We start from the raw sequence: 22,114 nt of genomic DNA, 5'->3' as shown, positions 1-22,114 counted from the left end.
GCTGAATTTTTTGTAACTATGCTTTCCATTAAAAAAAGAGCATTCCTTTCAAGCTGAAAGTGGTTTATCAAATTGAAAGTTGTTGAGAGACTGAAGATCAACAGACGAAACTGAAGAATATTTTTGTGACCTATCTAAAAATGCAAATTATATATATCGAACTGCTTTCATCGAGTTTGTTGTTTTGTTAACATCTGCATGTTCATCCAACCTTCTAAAGAAGTAGAGCACATATTCAAACACATTCAAACCTGAACTTGCATCTTCTTTTATAAAAGTTAAAGAAATTAAAGTATGTAATAAACTAAAAATTAATTTTACTAAATAATTCTTTTTGAATTAACTATGCGAGTTGCAGTGATGAGCTTTTCAATTCAATATCTGACCGACTCGGCTGCTCTGACAGCTGCCTGTTCACAGCTTGCAATTTTTATGAATGGCTGTTTCATGCGATGCTCCTATTGGCTAGATGACGGCCAATAGAGTCTCTCCTTTTTTCAATATAAATAGTAATGTCTTCTATTGAGTTTGCCATTTTGCAGCCATGAAGGCAGATAATCACTTCGTTGCGTGAACATTTTGTAAATTTTGTAAATCTCTTGTAGTTTTTGTTGAATTGTTTAAATATATATTTCAAATTATAGTAAGAAATTTTTTCGTTGGACTTTCAAATGCGCTGGTAATTACTAGAATATAATCATAATTGCATTCTATTCTACTTCTTATGTGGTTCTCTTATTAGCATGTCTGTGTGCAATTAAAACTAAAAAAAAACTTAGATTGGCGAGAACATACGGTACAGTACGCTATGCTTCAATATCCTGATTTTAATGAATTTTGTACATGAAACTTAAAATTGTCTGCATAATGTTTGTGCATGTAAGACAGCTTCAAATATTAAAATAATTTATTTGATGTATGCATGTCTGGTGTGGTGTACAAGTAGTTGTAGTGAGGAGCGTATCAAACAATTATGTAGCTTCAGTGCAAGTAATTATTACTACTCTCTTCAATAGACTTATAAATGTCATTTCAAATCTTCATGTTAGTTAGCTCCAACTTTTGGCGCTGCTAACTTCCACCTTTTTCGAATTAATATTTCATTTAATTAAATTAATGTTATAGTTTACCGGTTAGTGATTTAGTTAGTGGGATATGTGAGTTGTGGCAATGCGGATTCGTGAATTGTGATCAAATAAATTGTATAATTCTATAAAGTATATTTAATTTTAATTTTTAATTGAACCAATTTGATAAATCAATAAAATATTGATCTTTTTTTTATACAGTACAGACGGTAAAATTATACATACATGGACCGTAGATTTGAAAAAATTTTTACCAAGGATTTCGTGTGATCGTTAAATGAAATAGATAGAAACATTTACAAGCCTGTCTGTGTCTGCGTACTGGTTTTCGATCATCTAAAAATAAATTCCAGCTGTTTGAAACTGCTTAATTATTTTTATAACTAATCCAAGTCAAGCAGCAACAAAATGGCGAATGCACCTGATTTGATCTGTCGTGAAGATGAGCAGGTGATTATGAACTGTGAGGAGAGTCCAGCTGAATATTACGCTACAGAATATGCTTTTGAAGCCTGCCAGACGAGAGCCAAAGATGGAGAACATCTTCTCCGAGACACCCGACCACTGGCCAACATGTTGCAGATTGAAGACAACTACCAGCCATCGCCTAAATGCTTGAACATTCAAAAAGATATCACTCCAGCTATGAGGAGAATTGTCTCAAGATGGATGCTTGAGGTAGGGGGTACTTCATATTTTCATAACTTTTGTTCCTTTTATTTTTATAGTTTATTTTATTTACACATTGGTCAAAAAATTATTTAATGAAAAGATTAGATTTTTTTAATGAAATATTTAATGTATTAAATTAATTAATTAGAAATTAGTGGTTGTAATTTTTTCTGAAATTAATGATTTCTTACTTTGTTCATTATGATAGCACTTGACTAACTACTACTTTTTTGGTGACTAGTGTTAAAAATACATTATAATAGTTTTTGTTTCAATTTTCAGTTAATATTTATTTTACTTTCATTCAATTCTTTATAATTTCATTTCATGAAGATGCCATAAAAAAGTTAAAGTTAAAGCAGTAGCAAACTGCTCAATTACATTCTCATTGTTATTTGCATATCTCATTATGTGCTGGTTTGTTATTTAAAAGGAAGTCTGTTATAAAATAAATAGATAAAATGAAACAAAATGAGCCAAAATGAAATTTAAGACTGAAGAAGTATTTTTAAAAAGAAGAGAATGACGAAATTGCTGTGTTTTAATTAAGTTTTTAGAGGGTACATATTCTGAGAAACTGTTTATGAGTTAGGAAGAATTTTTTCCAAATAAGTTATTGGAAGAAATTTTAAATGTTTTTGAGTATGAGTTTGTTGAAGAGAGTTTATCTTATAAAAGTTATTGGATTTTGGAATTATTATTTTTTTTATAAATTTTCGGTTTATTTAATTATAATAGCTGATGGAATTTTTTTTATGTGATTTTTATTAGTACTGTGATATACATTTGCATGCAAATTCTGCTTCTGTCTGCATGAATAATTTAGATTAATGTTGTTGTCTGCTGTTAGCAACTAATTAACTTGTGCATTTCATTTCATATTTTTATACTTATATAAGAGTATTTTCACGTCCTACCTCGGGAAACCGGGTCTCTGGAAGCAAAACGAAGATGGATTGATTGATTGATTGATTGATATAAGAGTATTTTCAATTCATGAGTTTTATTTTTATCTAATATAGCTTTGAATTATTCTTTCTACAAATGAAGTTTTCTGTTACCAAAATAATTATTTTAACAAGCTATTTTTATTAATTTAGAAATTATATAAATTTGATCATTAGTTTCAACTTTATTTTTTTGTGTAAAACTAAGTTACTGAGGTTGAACAACTTTTCCGATAATTTATTCATTTATTTGTTATTACATTTATCATGTTACACGTGAATAGAATAATATTAATTTCCTTTCTGACTTGCTGGTATTCACATACTTATGTTTGAAGTTTTCACATTTGGTTTCCTGACTACCACATTTCATCATATTCTTGATGTTGAATTAGTATCAACACCTTCTCTAACAATGAGGTTTTTTGGTTATGGTCTATGCCATCTTATGTATATTACTACATCTTATGTATACTACTACTGAGACACACTCGAATCAACACCCATACAGTTCTTAATATGGAATACGGGTTATTTTCATTTCAATCTCAATCACTGCAACTGAGAAACAGATCTTCTATGCCCTTTGCTAATTTAAATTTCCTGATAACTACAGGACGTTTTGATAAGTTTCTTATTTTCTCTCTACCAGATTATAAAATTCTAATGATATAATCTGGCTACTGATCATTGATTGCACATATATCCAGGCAGACATCTCAGATAAGCAGTGCATTGATGATAGAGGTCTGATAGCAGAGATGTAGATCTGAGAATGTATTTGTTTACAATAGAAATCATGAACATGAACACACATTGAAGTTACTTGCTCATTCATCCATGTTGAGCCTCTAGCCAGTGTTGTTGATTCATGCAGAGTTTAATAGGAATATGTGTATGGATTTGGAACTCTCATTGAGGCTGTTATTTATATATGCTATGTGGTGTTGAAAGTAAAACGTCTGATATAGTCTGTCTGTTTCTTTGTTTGTAATAGAGAGAGAGAGAGAGAATATTATCAGTAAGGATGTTTTGTACATTTTCTCTATGCACAAATGCATCTGTGCACTTTGATCATTTTAATTTTATGTAGACTATGGTTAATTGATAAGAACTCTATTTAGTAATTATTACAGTATAACTCTGCCAAGCTAAATTCACTTCAGCATTGTGTTATATAAGCTGTTTATTGTGAATTACACATATGTTTATGTGTGCAATGCTTAAATTTTTCCTCAGCTATACAAAAGTAAGTTAAACTAACTTTCTTGCTGGATGATGAATTTGAAATTACTTTTATACTATTTTGTTATGAATTCCAATGTTGTATTTATCTTATTATTCTTGTTACAGTGAATGTGGCATGTATAATGCATCATTAACTGATGATTGTTTATGTTGTCTCCATGCATTGCTATGTAAAAGTTCATATTTTGTGGAGTATTTTTTTTAAATTATCTCATTTGGCCTAGAAAGATTCAATTAATTTAGCTGATGCTGAGGCCACATCATGTGGGTTGCTATGTTATCATTGATTACACAACATATGTTTCATTGATCCAAGCAACATAGCTTTGTTAACCACATAATAGCCTTGGTAGAAATATTCAGTTTTGGATAATTATTTCATATTAACATAAATTATGCTTACTAGCACATGTTTTTTCAAGCTTATTATTCAGAAGTATGTAAAACTGCTGCTAGATTAGTATGAAGATGATGAAATTTTTTTCAGAAATTATTTATTGCATGCATTTTGTTGTTTGTTTGTCTTGATCCAATACATGCTGGCTTGTATTTATTTATTTGTTAAGTTCCATACAATCTGCAGTTAAGTTCCTGCTAAAACTGAAGAATGCTTATCACTCTGCTAAAAGTTATCAAAACAAAACTTAAATTTAGCTTTGAAGGGTCAATGTGTTTCAACATGGTAGATAGATAGTCATTCACATTTTTTTAGAGTTAACAAATTGATCAGAGTTTTTTATTTTTGACTTATTTTTAAATTTTTAATCACTTAGAATATTTTAAATGCAATTGAAATTTTTTTTATAAAATTAATTGCTCTTATATTTGTAACCTTATGATTTTTTTAAACATTTCAGATGATTGTCAAATGGAGATAAAATAAAATGATGTATAAATAATTTTGTTAAGTGAAAAAGATATTTAGGGGTATAAAATTTATGGAAATATAACATCTAAGTTTATATTGACTAAACCAAATTTGCATTAATTCAACTTTATTTCATTGCATGTTTAATGTTATTTTTGTTAATTTATTTTATTTCTTTTTTTACACTTCATATTTTTGCAATCAAACTAGTTTTCTGTTGAGAAGGACATGTGTAAAATGAGAATCAATGATTGACAGTACCAAGAAATTGAAATCTTTCATTTAATTATCTGTTAATGATTAAAAAGTATAATAAAGTTGTTGTCACATTACTGAATAAATGTAATGTTATATGGTAATATATAATTATAAAGTAACTATGCTACTTCCAAGTAACATAGTTTTAAATAGTATGTGATAAACTAACAATGTTGTCTTACTTACTTTCAACAGTTGGAGAATTATACAAAAAAAATTTTGAGCTTGTCTGTTTTCTCTGCTTAAAAATATATTTTTTATAACTGGTTTCTGTTGTTATGCTGTATAGTAACAAGCAATGAGAAAGTTCATTAATTAACATTATTTGCAAATAATCTATAGATAGATACATGTGCCTCATAAGTACATTCACATATATATTATTTATTAAGAAACAAACGTTGTTACATTCCTGTATTAAAAATTTGGCAACTATGATTTGGTTAAATCTGTGAACTAATATTTGCTTGAAACATGGTCACACACACCAAGAAATTTGCTGTTATTTAGAACAAGTCCATAAATAACTGGAATTTCAACTGCTTAGTTTGTTGTTCAATTTTATCACTTTTATATTCTACTTACGTCCTACCTCGGGGAACCCGGGTCTCTGGATGCAAAACGAAGATTGATTGATTGATTTTTATATTCTGCTTGGAAATCTAATTTAGTAATACTCATTCTGTACTGCAATTACATACAAGCTTTCTTATCAGTTGTAGCATAAATAACACCCTAACAAAGGCTTAGCTGCTGCATAAAAAAAAAATATTATTGATAAGGCTTGAAAGTTTATTGGAAATGTATGTTTACAGAAAAATTGATGAAACACCAACTGAAACGTTTCTTCAGCAATGTTGCTTGGGCCATATTAAGAGGAAGATGTGAGAGGAATTTGTTGAAAGAGATCTCTTTTATCATGCTAGCCTGTTTCTCGAAGTTGATTGCAACATGAAAGGTTTTGCCCTTGCAGTTCATGTTTGATGGAATGGAAAATAATTCATTGTGACTTATTTATTACCCTTGATTACTCATCTCCTCTATATCTTTCTTCTTCTCCTTTGATGTTGTCTCCTAGCAGTACAATGGCCTGCCTGTTCAGTTTGTTTGTTATTTCATCACTGTGCAATTGTCCGCACCGCACTTAACTAACCCAATGCAACTCTGTGCTATGCACGGTTTCTTTTTATTTGATTTTTAAATTTTTGAAATAAAATTATGTCAATAATTTACTTGATGTGATCGATAACAAAAACGTGTAAATTGTGTAATATGGTTTTTGGTTTTGGAGGTGGTGTTTGTACTGAAAAATTAATTTATCTGTCATCTATATAAATAAATAAATAAATGAATAAATAAATATATAAATGATAAAATCTGCTGTACATTTAAATAGTTTAATTTAATTTGGCCTGCTAAATTTAAACGCTAATTAATTTTATTAACGGAATTATTGTGGACCATTTTCACATTGATCAGTTTTTGTTAGTAGGATGATAAGTTCAGTTCAGTCTAATTGTTATTTACTATCTACATCTGGACTACTTGACAAGAGTACCACATTCCACTGATGAAGTGCACAGTCCGTGTACACATTCTATGAATTATCTCCAAACACCACCACCAGCACACTTTATCGCCATGCTTTCCTTCTATCATTTACATCACGCAATATTCGTAATTATGTTGCCAGAGTTACTCTACTGAACGTTCAACCTTGAATATTTTCCATATTTGTCATAACTCCATCAGATGGCAGTAGTTATTTTGGCTGAAGGCTTAGCAATGTCGTTTGTTTTTATAGGCACTTCATTCCAGTAACTGCGCTACATCGGTGTCTCATAAATTAATCTGTTGATCAAAATTACGACATGACCTTGCAAAACATTCAATAAATAATAGTGTGGTGAAAAAAATTTGTTCACTATCTGTGCAATGCAATACTGGGGAAACTACTTCGCCTTGAATGGTTCATATGCAATATATTGGAAATCTTTTTATTATTAACTCTTCTTTTTTTCATTACTTTTACTTTCTTTTTAAGAATCAATATGGTCTCAATGTTGTTCCATCTAATTTTTATAAAGTGTCGTTCTTCGTTCATGTACGTTCACGTTCGTTCTCCCCAAGGCCTTTTTAGTGATGAAAAGAAATAAATCATTTGCTGGTGACGTGGAACGTTTATTAGATTAAAATTTTTGCTATTTGTAAACTTAATATTAACGATATATTGATGTGCATTCCTCCATCCCATGCAGCATACACAGATGCAGTATACATGATGTATAAACGTGATTTTTTGAAATTGTGCTGTGATTGTTACTCTGCATCTCCGCTCCTACCCCTCATTTATATTCTAATTAATTTGTTTATCTGTATGGGACACACACAACACGTTCTCATGTGCTGGCTCATATCGTCTGTCTGCATCGTTTGTTTTTGTTTCTCACGCTCTTGCCCCGGATGGGCCAGATATTACAGTGGTTAAATAGGTTTCCGTCCATTCTCATTTCATCGTGAACTTTATAAGGATGATTTATCTAATTTTAATTCTATATTTTTGATAGATTTGAGCAAATGAACTAATGAATAAATTACAAACCTCAATAATTCGTTAAACAAATAAGTTTTTGAAAGATGATATATAAATGCCCGAAGTTTTTTTAAGCAAACTGATCAGCATAATCATAAATGGCAGACAGGCTTGGATGGACTATTTTTATTTGCTGGTTGGTGTTCAAACAATTTCTTGGATCAATTTTATTTACACTCAGGTTTAATTCTGTTTAACATATTTGTGGACTCTTAAATTGTTTTGCACTTCAATTCCTGTATCAGAATTTCAATATCAAGTGGCCTCCATATATATGCGTGTGGGAGTTCAAATTGGGGATAATTTGAAAGGGTATCCTTTTAAAATTTGAATTGCACTATCTGCTCTGCCATATATCGAATGAATAATGGCTAATAGCGGGTTTTAACTCTTGTTTACATATAAATCTACTTCATATTTGCTGCCTGCATGTTCAAATTTTATAAGTGTGTACTTGCGTGTGTGTATGTCTACACAGTAGTAAGTACTTTGTTGCTATAGGCGTGCAATATATTATTATTTCAAATGAAAAGAGCTGGCATCCGGCTGCTAATTGAAATTTACTGCTATTTTCATTTAACAACAACAAATGCTAATTCGTCGTTGTTGTTGCTGCTGATGTTGTTTCTGTTGTTGTTGGTGGTGGTGGGTGACCTTTTGAAGAACTTTGTAACAAGAATTGTAACAATATCAATGACGATGATTGGAAATTTTGAAATTTTTTTAAAAATTTGTGGTTCCTTATTTTTGGTGATAATGTTTTTTTTGGCGGACCATAGTTTGCCCACCCCTGTTTCACAATAATGAATGACCATAACGATGATGCTGATGATAACGATGGTGATGATTAACATGATAATAAAAAAATAACATAACATAACAAAATGATACTGTTGTTATTTATTTACTCACAATAATTGATGTAATTACTATATTGCATATAATTAGATAGTTTTGAATCAAAAATTGGTCTCAGCAATTTAGTCTTCCACAGGTATTAATTCTACTGCCTACCTACCTACAGCATAAAACATTAAAATAATAATAACAATAATAAATAATAATAATAATAATAACAATAATGTTAATGTTGATGAAGATATTAAATTTTTAGTAATAGTTATTCTTTTTATAACTAATATACATAATATTGATTACAAAAATGATGATTAACTATCTAGAAAGCAAATGATGATCGTATCTCATTTATTTTTCTAGCAACGTGAGTATCATCATAGATTAATGTTTAAAGCATGTTGCTTTGAATATTCTCTAACATTGGCATTACACATAAAAGAATTCCTCTATATCCTGTTAATTTTCAATGACTCTTTTGTAATTTAAATGCTTCATTGTATCCGTTGAAATTTTACTGAGTGTGAGATCTTATTAACACAGATAACAAGTATTTAAGTAGCGGTATTGTCAGTAGTAGCAGCAGCAGCAGTGATATAAATTTAATAGCCATCAATTGACGTTAGTTGAAGTTGTGATTGTGATAGATTGATATTATTCTGTTAACTTTATTACGTTAGCCTCTATTTGAACATTTGATATCACCTCACCATGTTATGTGAATGTGTTGAACATTTTTTTATACATATATTTTTTAAAACTTATCCAGGTAACAGTTGAAAGATTTCAGCGCTAAGTTAAGTAAGAAGATCTTAAAAGATGAAAGGCAGGGTTGAATGGATGGATGGATCTATGCAGCCCAGTGGGTCATGCATATTTATAAACTCTGCTTGCTCAAGAGCTGTGAGGACCATTAAGTAAACAGTCCGTGTTAGCTAGAATGCTGCTAGGATTAATTTTAAAAGTTTAGTATGTGTTGGTTGTAGAAAACTCTTAGAAAACAATATTTTGAAAAATATGGGCTTTGTAAAATTACAAACTATCATCAACAAACGCAGCAAAGAAATATTTATTTGTTTGTTGTAATAATGATAAGCATGTCTAGCATAAGCTGCAGGCAACAGCCAAAATGTGATAATGTAGATTTTGATAATGAAGTTTGTGCTGTGCTTTTTGTTAATATATCAGCTTGCTCACAAACTGTGAGTGGTCCTTATTTTAAGAAACTCAAGTGTTACAATCTATAGCATCTATTTCATTATAATATTCACTCACTTCACCTATAATTTTTAATGAAATTAATGAAGCAAAATGGACCAGTTTGAACTTATAGATAAAATTTATCTTAATGAAATCACCTACATTCTTTAAATGGCATATCTGTAGTATTAAAATGACAGGTGTTAAAGTGACTATTTTAATTCTTCATGTTTAAAAGCCATTTAAATTGTAAAATTATTCATTGCTAGCTTTCCATGAATTAAAATTAAAATAGAAGACTAAATTTAATTGTTGTGTCTATGGAACATTTTTTTATATTATTTTAGAACTACCCACTTACACACGAATGTAGTATTGAATTTTCTATACATATATCATTTTAAAAATTTTTAAAAATATGTAAAAACGAGAATAAAAATTGTTGGAGTACATATATTTTTGCGTTTCAGGTTATATATCTTGAACTGTTCCAACTATGACGCTTGTGGAATTAAATTAACCTGTGGAATTGTTCTTTAGCATCATCATCTTTGCCAGTGTTGTTTGCCTGTTTATTTCACTCCTGTCATGTTTGTTTGTTTGTTTGTGTGCGTGTAGTCATGTGCTTGTGTTTATGTGCAAGTTAGTGTGTATTTTAAATTTAAGTTATTAAAAAGGTAAAAAGGTATTATTTATTGTTTCATTAGTTTATATTTTGTTGAATAAAGATAGTTATTGTCTACAGAATCGTAAGTTAATATTCTCTCATAACCTTATAAAATATTCTTTTCTTACCACTTGAAGATTTTTAACAAATTTTATGAAGCCTGCTTGCTCCATATATCAAGGTTTCAAACTGACCTCTGCTTGTTTGTTTTAGCATTTTATTGAATATATTAATTAATAATTATGATCATAATAACTCATTGTTGTGTGAGATTATGTTTGTTCACATCATTAAAATGTTTCATTTCTGCTGTTAATTTTTGAACATCCACCATATTACAAGTTACTTATTTGTGAACATCTAAAGTACAAGGTTTAAGATACATTACTCTTTCAAGTTTTCAAGATTTTTAATGATGGCTCTAAATTAAACACTTTTTGCACTAGCTGGAATTTAAATTTTTAAAAGTTGAATATATAAAGAGTAAATCTAAAATTTTTTGATCAGGTATGCGAAGAGCAGTATAGAGAAGAAGGAGTGTTTTCACTGGCGATGAACTACCTCGACCGAGTTCTGTCCTGCCACAGTGTTGAAAAAACGAAATTGCAACTGCTCTCTGTCGCCTGTTTGTTCATTGCCTCCAAAGTTAAAGAGTCAGTTCCGTTCGAAGCTTATAAATTAGTTGCTTACACAGATAATTCTATTGAGCTCCAAGATCTCCTGGTTGGTTTTATTAACTTTTACGTTAGCATTTTTAAAAGCTTAATTTTTGTTCTCTTTTGTTCTACACTTTACTTGCCAATGAAAAATTATATTATCTGTTATAAAATTAACTGTTACAATTTTGTCTTATCTAAATTGTTATCCCAGCTACCACTTATGTATAATTATTTGCTTTCAAACATTCTACTCCATTAGTTTCTATTTCTTTTTTTATATTCAATTGAGATTTTTATTAAAATTTTTTTATCTCATAAATTTAAATTTTATTTTGAGACCATTAATTTTTTAAAACATTTTTCCATTCAGAAATGCTTTTGAAATTATAGACTGAATATTTGCTATGTGCTTATTTCAACTCAAATATGTTATTTCAATGTTCCTTAGAAGGAATACACAGCCTACATTAGTGGTTTCACCAATATTGACTTCGGGATTTTAAAACCATAAAATTTGATTTGGGGTACTTCCTCCAATTGAGTTGAATGGGTTGAATGTTAATTTAAAATTCAGTTTGACAGTGTAACTAACCATCCTCACACACATTCAGAAAAGTAGTGTTACAAAGCTTATATACATAGGTGTTAGACAACCAGATTATTCTAGTTTTTGACATTGTAATCTCAACTTTTTCTTGATCTAACTTTAGTTTTCTAAAAGTTCTATGAAAGTTCTCACAGTCAATTGTATATATTTATGTTATTAGTAATAATTGCAATTGAAATATATTTTCTATTTTTTTGACCATTATTGTTGTTAGTCAGGATACTGCATCTAACTGCTCTGAATGTCTTATGCCAACAAACTAGATTTTTCTCATAAATGAAATCAGTCATAAATTAAATTTGGTTCCTTCAATTTTAGGAAGAACTGTTTATTGATGAAGTTGTTGTTGAGGGTGTTGATTTGGGTAAAGTTGTTGAATAAGTTTTTGAAGAGATGAAGACAATTAATACTGAGATTTTATGTTTATGACCAGAGTAAGAGTTTCTTATTAAAATTTAAAATTTTCAGTTTAAACTTTAGTTTCACCATTATTGCTCATTTAGACGTATTTAAAGGGATGAGCGTTTATTTGTGAACATTTTAGATCTGTAGTCACTTTAGGTCTGTAGTCACAGCAAACAAACATGGCTTGATCCAGCTGTGTGTGTGTGTGCGTGCGTGTGTGTGCACGTGTGCGTGTCTATATATAATCCTCAGACTATATCAACATCCTTAACAATTTTTCGAGCTTGTTCATCCAAGTGTATAGAAATAAGTTTAATAACAATTTTAAAAAAGTTGGAAAAGCTGATCTTTTAAATATTTTTGGTGATAAAATTTTTGCCTAGATCATTTAAAAACTTCTGAAAGTCAAAAAATGAAATAATAGTGAAATGGTAGAGTACCTTTTACGAGTTTATTGATTCTTTTTTTATTGATTTTTATATACGATTACAATTTTTATTAGGCACTGAATTATAATAAACCACTTGCAAAGATATTTTGATATATATTAATACAATTTTTATCTTATTTACGAGTTAATCATCTTGTTCTTTTGTTTATTTTTTCTTTCCAATTTTTAATTTAAGGAAGTTTGTTGATGATAAATTATCAGTTTCTTCTTAAAATTGAAGTGGTTTGTATGTAGCCCTCTCCCTAGATGAAGTACAGAATTTAGCATGGGTCCTATGCTGATGTGATTTCTTTGCCATAACTCTCTCTTTAGAGTAGTTAGGTAATAGAGATAGATACTTGACTGTTGTTACTATTACATTCAATGTTCTTACAATTTTTGAATTTTTAAAATATTCTCTCCCAAATGCATCAAATTATCTCCATTTTGCACCTTTCATGTCCGATAAAACTTATCTGATTTTCATTTCTCTGTTTCCATAGACATTTCATTTTTTTCGGGGTAATAATAACAATATAAATAAGGACTGCAATGTTTTTTTTTGTCTGCAGTCAAATGTTCATAAATCTTTTTCTTTTTTCAAAATTTCTGTATACTCTTTGGTGTTTATAGTGTGGTGGAATAATTTTTATTATACTCAGAGTTTATCTACTCTTTGTTATGTAGATTGCTGTGTTGTTTGTTCACCGTTGATGTAACTTTTCATCATAGTTCATTGCACTAGTTAGACTTGTTTTTTTTATTGTTGCATATTATTGAATCTCAGGGGCTATATTTAGTTGATTTTTTAAATTTTTTTGCATACTGATCACAGACAGAACTGTTTTTTATAAAAATGAAACAGGTTTTTTTATTTTCACATGACCAAGTAGTTGTTTGTAATATAGTGTTTGAGTATAAGTAGTCAAGTATGATGTTATTTTTGATCTTTGAATGCTTGTGACCGCTTGTATCTGTATGTATGTGCATGTGTGTGTGCGTGTGTTTGTGTATGTGTGTGTGTGTATGAGTCTGTGTGTTTATGAGTGTATATGTGAAGAAGAACCAATGGGCAATTGAGATTATAAGGATTATATGATATATACTAATGCCTTTCAAACATTTACAAGTATTCATTCATCATGACATTTATATCTCATTCACACAAATATACAATGTAAAAAATTGTGCACAATGGTACAAATGTACACTCAGTAGGACACATACATACATACATACACATATCCTTTGACACAACCAAGTACTAACTAACCGGAAAAACAGCTGTATGTGCATGTGCATATTTTTCAGGTTATTACTGGAAGTTAGATTAGTACCATGTTCAACAAAGTTTTAATTTGCTTTTTAGTTTAGCTACATTCACTTTTAAACTAAACAGGAAATGTAAAGTGATTAAAAATGCACTGATATATAGATAGATGACTCTCAAACCTTCAATTTCATTTTCTTATTTAAATTAATTTTTTGCAAAATTGCCTACTACTGCAAGCAAGCAAACATCAACAAATTAAAACTTAGGTGAATGTTGTAGAACTTGTGCTTGGTCTGTCTGCAATAATTCTTTTAGTCACATTACATGGGTTCATTAATGTGAGCTTGTGCATATGTGTTTGTGTGTGTGAGTAAGTTTGTTGGTTATTAATTGTGGTAGTGATGATGCTGATGATGATGACGTTAACTAACGATAATGTTGCCCTTAATGTTGAAGTTGATTGTGTGGAGGATGAAAATGTGATGTGTGTTTTCATTACCATGGTTTTCATTGCAGACATTGTATAAAAATATTTACTTGCTTGTTCTTGTTCGTTCTTGGTGTAAGTTTGTTTTTTATTAAAAATTATTTCTTTATTATTTTTAATTGTTGGTTTAATAAATTCATTATTTTCAACGTATCTAAGGTATTGTTTTTTGTATTGTAACGTTCGTCAGAGAGATTGAGAACGAACAGTTTCATAATAAATTTTAAATTTTCTCAAATCCATTTAAAAATTTATGTCAAAATTTTAGAATTATATTTAACTGAAAGAGGTTTCAAATTCTAAAGTTCTAAACCGTTTGATGACTCTTTCACATGGTCTGACTGAAATTGGCATCATTCAAATTAACTCTCACAAAAATTTTCATCCAAAAATATAGCATCATATAACCTTTAGTTGTGAAATGATGTTTTTTTCAATGCAATTCGAGTTCATTTTTCAAACAGTTTAAAATCACTTTTATTACCTTAATTTAATATTATCATTTATTGTTAATAATCCATAAACAACCAAAATGATCCTCTTATAAACAAATTCATCAAATCAACTTATTAAAGTATTTGGAAAAAAAAATCAGTGAAATCAAATATTTTCAGTTTCTCTGTGAGTGAATTTCTGGCTGTCCGTGGGAACAGATAATATTTACTATGTTATTTGCATTTCTTCAAGAGTAGATAATTATTTTAAGTTTAATCTCTCTCTGCACGGTCTGCACGGTTTGCTCTCAGCCATATTCAGTCATTTGCTCTGCAATGAAAATCATGTTTTTATTTGGTAGCCAGGTTAATAACTGTCCACGCACACACGTACACACACGCACGCACGCTTATACTAATTTAGTTTAGATTGATAAGGTTAGGGAATTAAGTTAGAATTCAAACCTAAAAGTTTATATAACTGATAAACTGAGGTTCCGTATGAATTAATTGAAATTTGCAAAAGCGAAAATTGCTTCATGGAGATTTAATCTGTTTTTGCGGACCCCATGTAAGTGAGTGAGCAATGTATTTGTATATCATTCAACGGTTCTTTTATAGTTTACATATAAGACGTCATTCGTTAGCTCTGAATGGTCATTCATGCGTCTATTATCTGCTGTAGCTCTTTAAAATTCGCTGTTTAATGATAGATAAAAGTATTTCTTACTAAGACTTTAACAATTTTAAAATCGTGTGGGAAATAATCTGTGGAGTCATTGTTGAGAGATGTCATATAGTAATAATAAAATAATAACTACTACATATGCAAATCAGTTGTTAATGTGCTTCTACTGTAGATATATGAGTATATGTTTTTATATAGAAAGAACGAGACTTGTGTATAACCATATATGTTATCAAGATCTTTTTTATTACTTGAACCTTGATTGCATAAGTCTGATTGCATATTTTTGCGTGTGTATGTGCGTGCATATTACCTGATAATTCTTTCAATCAATCATCCATTCATTCATTCATCCATCCATTCATTCATTCATTCATTTATTCATTTATTGTTTAGTTTAATTTATATTTAACAACAATTAATACGTGTCCATTTTTTACGTCACAGTATATTCAATCGCAAGCCTTTTCGCGCTTTCATTATTGATAATTATTTAAATTATTATTTAAATTATATTAAATTCTGCTCTGAAGTATTTACTTTACTGACATACTTACTTACTCTTGTGACAATGATATTTTTTGTCTACCCATATTTATCTAATAATTACAAGTTGTTTATATTTTATAGTAAATAATTAAATACATATTTTCTGTTAATTACCAGTTTATTATATAAAAGACACACAGGTACAAAGTATTTCAGCGTTTTAATCCTTCACAATGAAAATATCACACATCATTAATAGTAATCAAGTTTTATATTCTTAGTGATGTAGTGTTTGGTACTTCGCGTCAATTCGCTACTGGATTTTTATATTTTGTCATTTTTATACATGTACATTCATGCAAATTCCTATCTGCATTACATGGCATTGATTATTATATTCGTATGAGAATTATGTTCATGCAATAAGATGTGTCATACTCAACATCTGTTGCTGCTACTGATACTGCTATCGTGTTTTGATGATGGTGACGATGAAGATGATGATGAGGATGGGATGAAGATGACAATGATGGTGACGTTGAAGAAGATGACGATGACGTGATGATAATTTTATTTTTGTTTGTTTGTTTGTTTAGGAGTGGGAGATGTTGGTGATGCAGCTGTTGAAGTGGGATACATGTGCCATCATACCTCAAGATTACCTCCATTATTTGACCCCTCGTCTCAAGGTCGACCCTACCCACCATCAGCAAATCATTCGACATGCTCAGACCTTTATTTCCCTATGCGCCACAGGTCTCATTGTTATTTAATTATTCTGTTTGTTACTTTTATTTCTATGATTTTTTTTTTATAGAACTGTTTTTTAAAATGAATTCAAGTTTTATTTTGCTGTCCTCTACTAGGTATACAACGTCAGTATTTGTATGGTAATTAATTATTTGCAGAATTCAAATTTGCTATTCAATCGTCCTCGCTGATGGCATGTGCCTGCATATGCACTGCCATCTCTGGTTTATATTCCAAAGCCTGGTGTGAAAATACATTGCTCTATGAACAACTGCACGAACTCACCTCCATCGATATTGTAAGAATTTGTATCACATTTTTTTCCTCTCAAACAATTTCATGTTTGTGAATTTTTACTGATAATTTTTTAAACTGCTTAGCCAGGAATGAGTGTATAACGTTGAAAACAATAAAATCTACATGAATGTTTGTTTAAATAATTCAACTGATCAGTACCGTTAACTGTCTCTAGCTAACTCGACCTTTTCTAAACTCATAAGTGCTAAATATCATCAGTTGTTTTATTTATATACGTGTAAAATAATTTTTACCTTTCATTTTCTTATGAAAGTTATTCTAATAAAATGGATACCACAGGAATGCATAAAGACATGCCAGGAGCAGATTGAGCAACTGCTGACCAATCATCTCTGTGAGTCGACCAAGGCCAGCCCACAACAACAACAGACCTCATCATATTCTGTCGGTAACACTGATGAAAACGACGACGACGATGATGAGGGCATTTCCAATTCGTTTCAATCAACATCTTCAAATCCATCCGTCTTATCACTTTCCACAAGTCTGATCATCTCACCGGACGAAATGACATCCTCAAAGACACCAACCGATGTCCGAGATGTCAGATTGGTCCAATGAAGGAATAAATAAATAAATTAATTAATTAATTAAATAATAGATTAATTAATGAGACGCGTCTTTTCCTATGACGCTTCTACTCCAGTGACCAGCTGTTGTATAAAAAAAAAGTGCACTCCACTTAACAAATGCCTCTGTATTAGTGATGACTTGTTGTATTGCACTCCATTCATGCCTGTGTCTGATTTTTTGTTTCTTGAAATTTCAACAGCTAACATTTCATCACTAATAAAAAAAAAGATTCACCTCATAAACTACTTACTACTAATTACGAAGATTTGCGCTAAGGTTAACTCTTACTTAGGTATTTGTTCAACTTATTAGGCACAAATCATCATTATATTTTATAAAACTTTGTTATATAAACACTTAAATCATTTTGTAGAAATGTTTCTGCATTGCCTCCTCTTGTGTATATATACAATATATACCACATACATACATACATACATACATACATACATACATACATACATACATACATACATACATACATACATACATACATACATACATACATACATACATACATACATACATACATACATACATACATACATACATACATACATACATACATACATACATACATACATACATACATACATACATACATACATACATACATACATACATACATACATACATACATACATACATACATACATACATACATACATACATACATACATACATACATACATACATACATACATACATACATACATACATACATACATACATACATACATACATACATACATACATACATACATACATACATACATACATACATACATACATACACACACACACACACACACACACACACACACACACACACACACACACACATACAAAGTACGTACATCTTGTAAATTTTAATATTTTATTAGTTTTGAAGAACATCTTAGTACTAAGATGTGGATGGATGTTTTAAGTTTATATATAGTTATTATTGTTATTATGTTTTTTTGGGTTGATGTGTTTACATACAATACAATATGTGAGAGGCAGAATTTAATAATTTTTCTTGCTTGTCTTCAAAAAAATTCATAAGAGCGCATATTTTCATTATATTTACCCTCAATTTCTAAAAGATTAATCATTAAATAAATATTTATCGTATAGATATATTGGTATAATGATATATGTTATATGTTTATCTTCTGTTTGTGTACATTTGGAAAGATACGTTACCTTGTAACTCACACGCATCATACAGGCACATTTTAACATTTCTCCAAATTAAATCAATGAAATAACGTTTACAAAGGTTGTACATGAAGAGAATTGATGGTAATAATAACATTTTTCGTGTATATAATTTGATTGTGCATCTAACTTTTTTTCGTTATTTTCTTAAATTACTTACTAATTAGTTAATCTTTTGTTGTAGTAGTAGGAGTAGTATGGTACATACATGTCGGGTCGGGTTTTGTGATGTTTTTGTTGATGTTCTCAACTATTGTGCAACTAAATAATGAGAAATATGAGCTAAAGGACTAAAATGTTGATAACAGTGATGATGAGGATGGTGAAGATGATGATGATGATGGTGGAGATGATGATGGTCATGATATACATCTTTATGTGCTTGTTATCATCTGTTGGATGAATTTTTATGAAATTTTCCATGTATTTTTTGTGTTGTACTTGCATTTGCGTGTGTGTGTGTGTTGTGTATGTGTGACTGTGCGCCTTTGTTGGCGTGCCTATGTGTGCATCTTTGTGGGCCTGATTTATTGTTTGAGACTTAAAATTTGTCAAATACACATTGCTTATAATAAATAAAATAGAATTATTAATTTGTTTTCTACTATAAAATTTCTGATGTAACAATAACTTAAAAAGTTGTTCTTAATCTGAAAAGCGTGTACATATAATCATTTTTTGGATGTATATACAACATGATGATTGTCTGTGCGTGTGTGTTTGTGCGTGTGTGTTGTGTGTGTGTGTCTGTGCTTGGATGTGAAAAGACATATAAAATTATATATTTGGGCATATGTCTACTGGAAACACTGGCTTCTCTGTAATTATTTCTTTATTATTATTATTTTATTATTCACATGATGATTGTTAAGTAGCTTTTTTTTGTGTGTGTTATTTTATTTTTTAAGAATATAGAGAAAAAAATTCACTGTGATACAAAATGAAGTCTGTTTTATTAACTGTGAATCGGCAAGATTCATTCGTTTCAATTTATTACATGTTTGGTCCATTCAAAAGTCATCTAAACGCTTTTTTCGAATCATATTTCTTATATTTTTTCATTTTACCAAGTTATTTAATATATGTTTCTATAATTTAGATTATTACTTTTATTATTATCTTATTATTTTTCCAATTTTTTTTATCACTATTATTATTCTTATTATTATGTCTTCTGAAGTTAGCACTGTTACTTTTTTAATTTTTTATTATATATTATTATTATTATCATCATATTATATATTTACTTTATTAACGTAAATGATTGTTTTCATTATTGATGCTGTGATATAAAAATAAAACAAATAATCACATATATACACATATGTTATATATATAATATATATATATATATATATTACATATATAATATATATATATATAATATATGTATATATATATATAAAATATGTATATTAAATATTTTTATAATTTTTTTAGTTCTATTGTTTTGATGTCATTTTATTTTGAATTGTCATTTTAAAGGTTGATTGACGCACAACAGCGTAGGTTTATAAGGTAGCTACTAGCTTCTTCTTGACTTTAGCGTTGAAGATGAAAATACATTCAACTCTTATCTTTTAATTTTTGTTGTGTAAGTCTCTGTCCTTCTGTTTGTTAGTCCATGTTTTGCTATCTGTGCATTATATTTGGCAAATCTTACTTATCTGCCATTAAGTTTACATTAACTTTTGTAATCGTTAGATGTTTTTCTGCGTTTGTCTTCATTATTCGCTTGCATTCACTGATAGCACCATCAGTCATATTTACCATTTCCAAACTACTCAACCTCTTACACCTTCAAATGCTGACGATAGTCATATACTATTTAGAGTTAAACGTTGGGCCCAAGTTATATTCCATATTGACAACTGAACCATGACTGAGCATCTCCAAACAAGATAACACGAAATCCAGCATGTTTTTCCTCTTATGTTCTCCAAATGTAGCGATCCTTCCATATCCAGTTCATTTCCTCACTAATGCGGTTGCTTCAGCTCACTTGGTTCTTACCTGCCAACTAGTAATCTTCTTAAAGAAATTGTGTGCGAATGTTTTTTAATGTGTAGAGTACAAGTCATTTGAAAACAGTATGTGTTTATGATGTATTTGCCGATAGCTTCTTGCACTTGCTCTGCTGCGCGTGTTACATTTGTCATGTCGTCATCATCATCCCTTTTTTTATCATCTTTCTTGACCTCATCATTCATTATTACGGCATTATAGTTCGTCGCATCGACTGAACTGACGATGGTGAGTAGTGAGAATGTATTAGTAGTAAGGTGTCAGCGTTAACGATATGTTGCGTGCGTTTAGAAGTTGCATCGGGAAGGTGTTTTCATTTTACTCGGCGAAATCCCAATCTTAATATATGGAATGGGACAGCGCTCTTTGATCGTTTGACATCGAAATGTCTTTAATGATTTGGATAGAACTTGCTCATTGGTCATTGAACGATTTACGGTACCTTACATATTTCTCTTTTGATTTCCTCAAGGTTTAAATAATTCAATATTATACATCAGCAGCCACAAGAGGAGAATGAAACCGATTGATTTCGTAGACGAGCTTTTTCGTGTAGGATTAGTATTGCCTAAATGAAACCAGCCCACTGCTGAGATGTTCAAGTTGGGCGATTTTCTAACAATACGAATATATAATTTACTATATGCGTATTAAATAGCACTGTTTGTCATTATGATACTTCACATTTTCCTTTTTATTGATGATTATTAGAGAGCATTTCTTACTAGCGTGGAGAGATGATGATGACACCTTTTGAGATGCATATACAACAACCCAATTCAATGCAATGCACGGTCAAATCAAGCCACAATCCACATCGCCTACCTCATTTTCAAAATCTATCTTATGTAATTTCAAAATTTTTAATTCGTTGTTATTGTATAAAGTGAATATTAAAGATTTAAAAATGAATAAATTTCATTTTATACATATATTTTCATTGTATTAACTAAGTGGTATGTATGTATATATATAAAGTATATAATGAAATATATACATTAAAATATATATAAAAGATTGATTAAACACATTTTGGATTTGGTTTAATGCAATATGTGTACATGTAAATACTAATTAACAATACTTAACTTAAAGCTTCAAATTAGTACATCCTATTTTGTGATTGTCAAATTGGTTGTAATTGAATTGACGAGAGAATTTAAATTTCTTTTTTCTTAGTATTGGCAACCTAATTTTCGAATAATAATTTTCTGTATTTGAAATTCTGGACGTTGAATTTTTGATTTTATTTATTATTTAGTTTAATTATCATCGCGTTGATAAACGTGTTAAGCCGTGAAATTTGTTACTAACTTTTATAAATTTTCAGCCATTTCAATTCAACATCATTTAAAATATAAGCTGTTCGTCTGCCTG

General features: G+C 29.7%; 1 protein-coding gene across 1 annotated transcript; it reads left to right on the top strand.

Annotated features, from left to right (window-relative positions):
* Positions 1–1,544: 1,544 nt before the first annotated feature.
* Positions 1,545–17,497, top strand: HELRODRAFT_68430 (hypothetical protein; the record flags this gene model as incomplete). The annotated part of the gene is made up of 5 exons (XM_009026981.1): positions 1,545–1,766; positions 10,904–11,119; positions 16,465–16,624; positions 16,777–16,916; positions 17,216–17,497. 5 exons carry the CDS (start codon positions 1,545–1,547, stop codon positions 17,495–17,497), a joined length of 1,020 nt encoding a protein of 339 aa, XP_009025229.1.
* Between the last annotated feature and the right edge of the window lie 4,617 nt (positions 17,498–22,114).

Source organism: Helobdella robusta (assembly GCF_000326865.2).
Source record: "Helobdella robusta unplaced genomic scaffold HELROscaffold_5, whole genome shotgun sequence".
Classification (NCBI taxonomy): domain Eukaryota; kingdom Metazoa; phylum Annelida; class Clitellata; order Rhynchobdellida; family Glossiphoniidae; genus Helobdella; species Helobdella robusta.
This window is presented reverse-complemented; position numbering and strand designations above follow the sequence as displayed.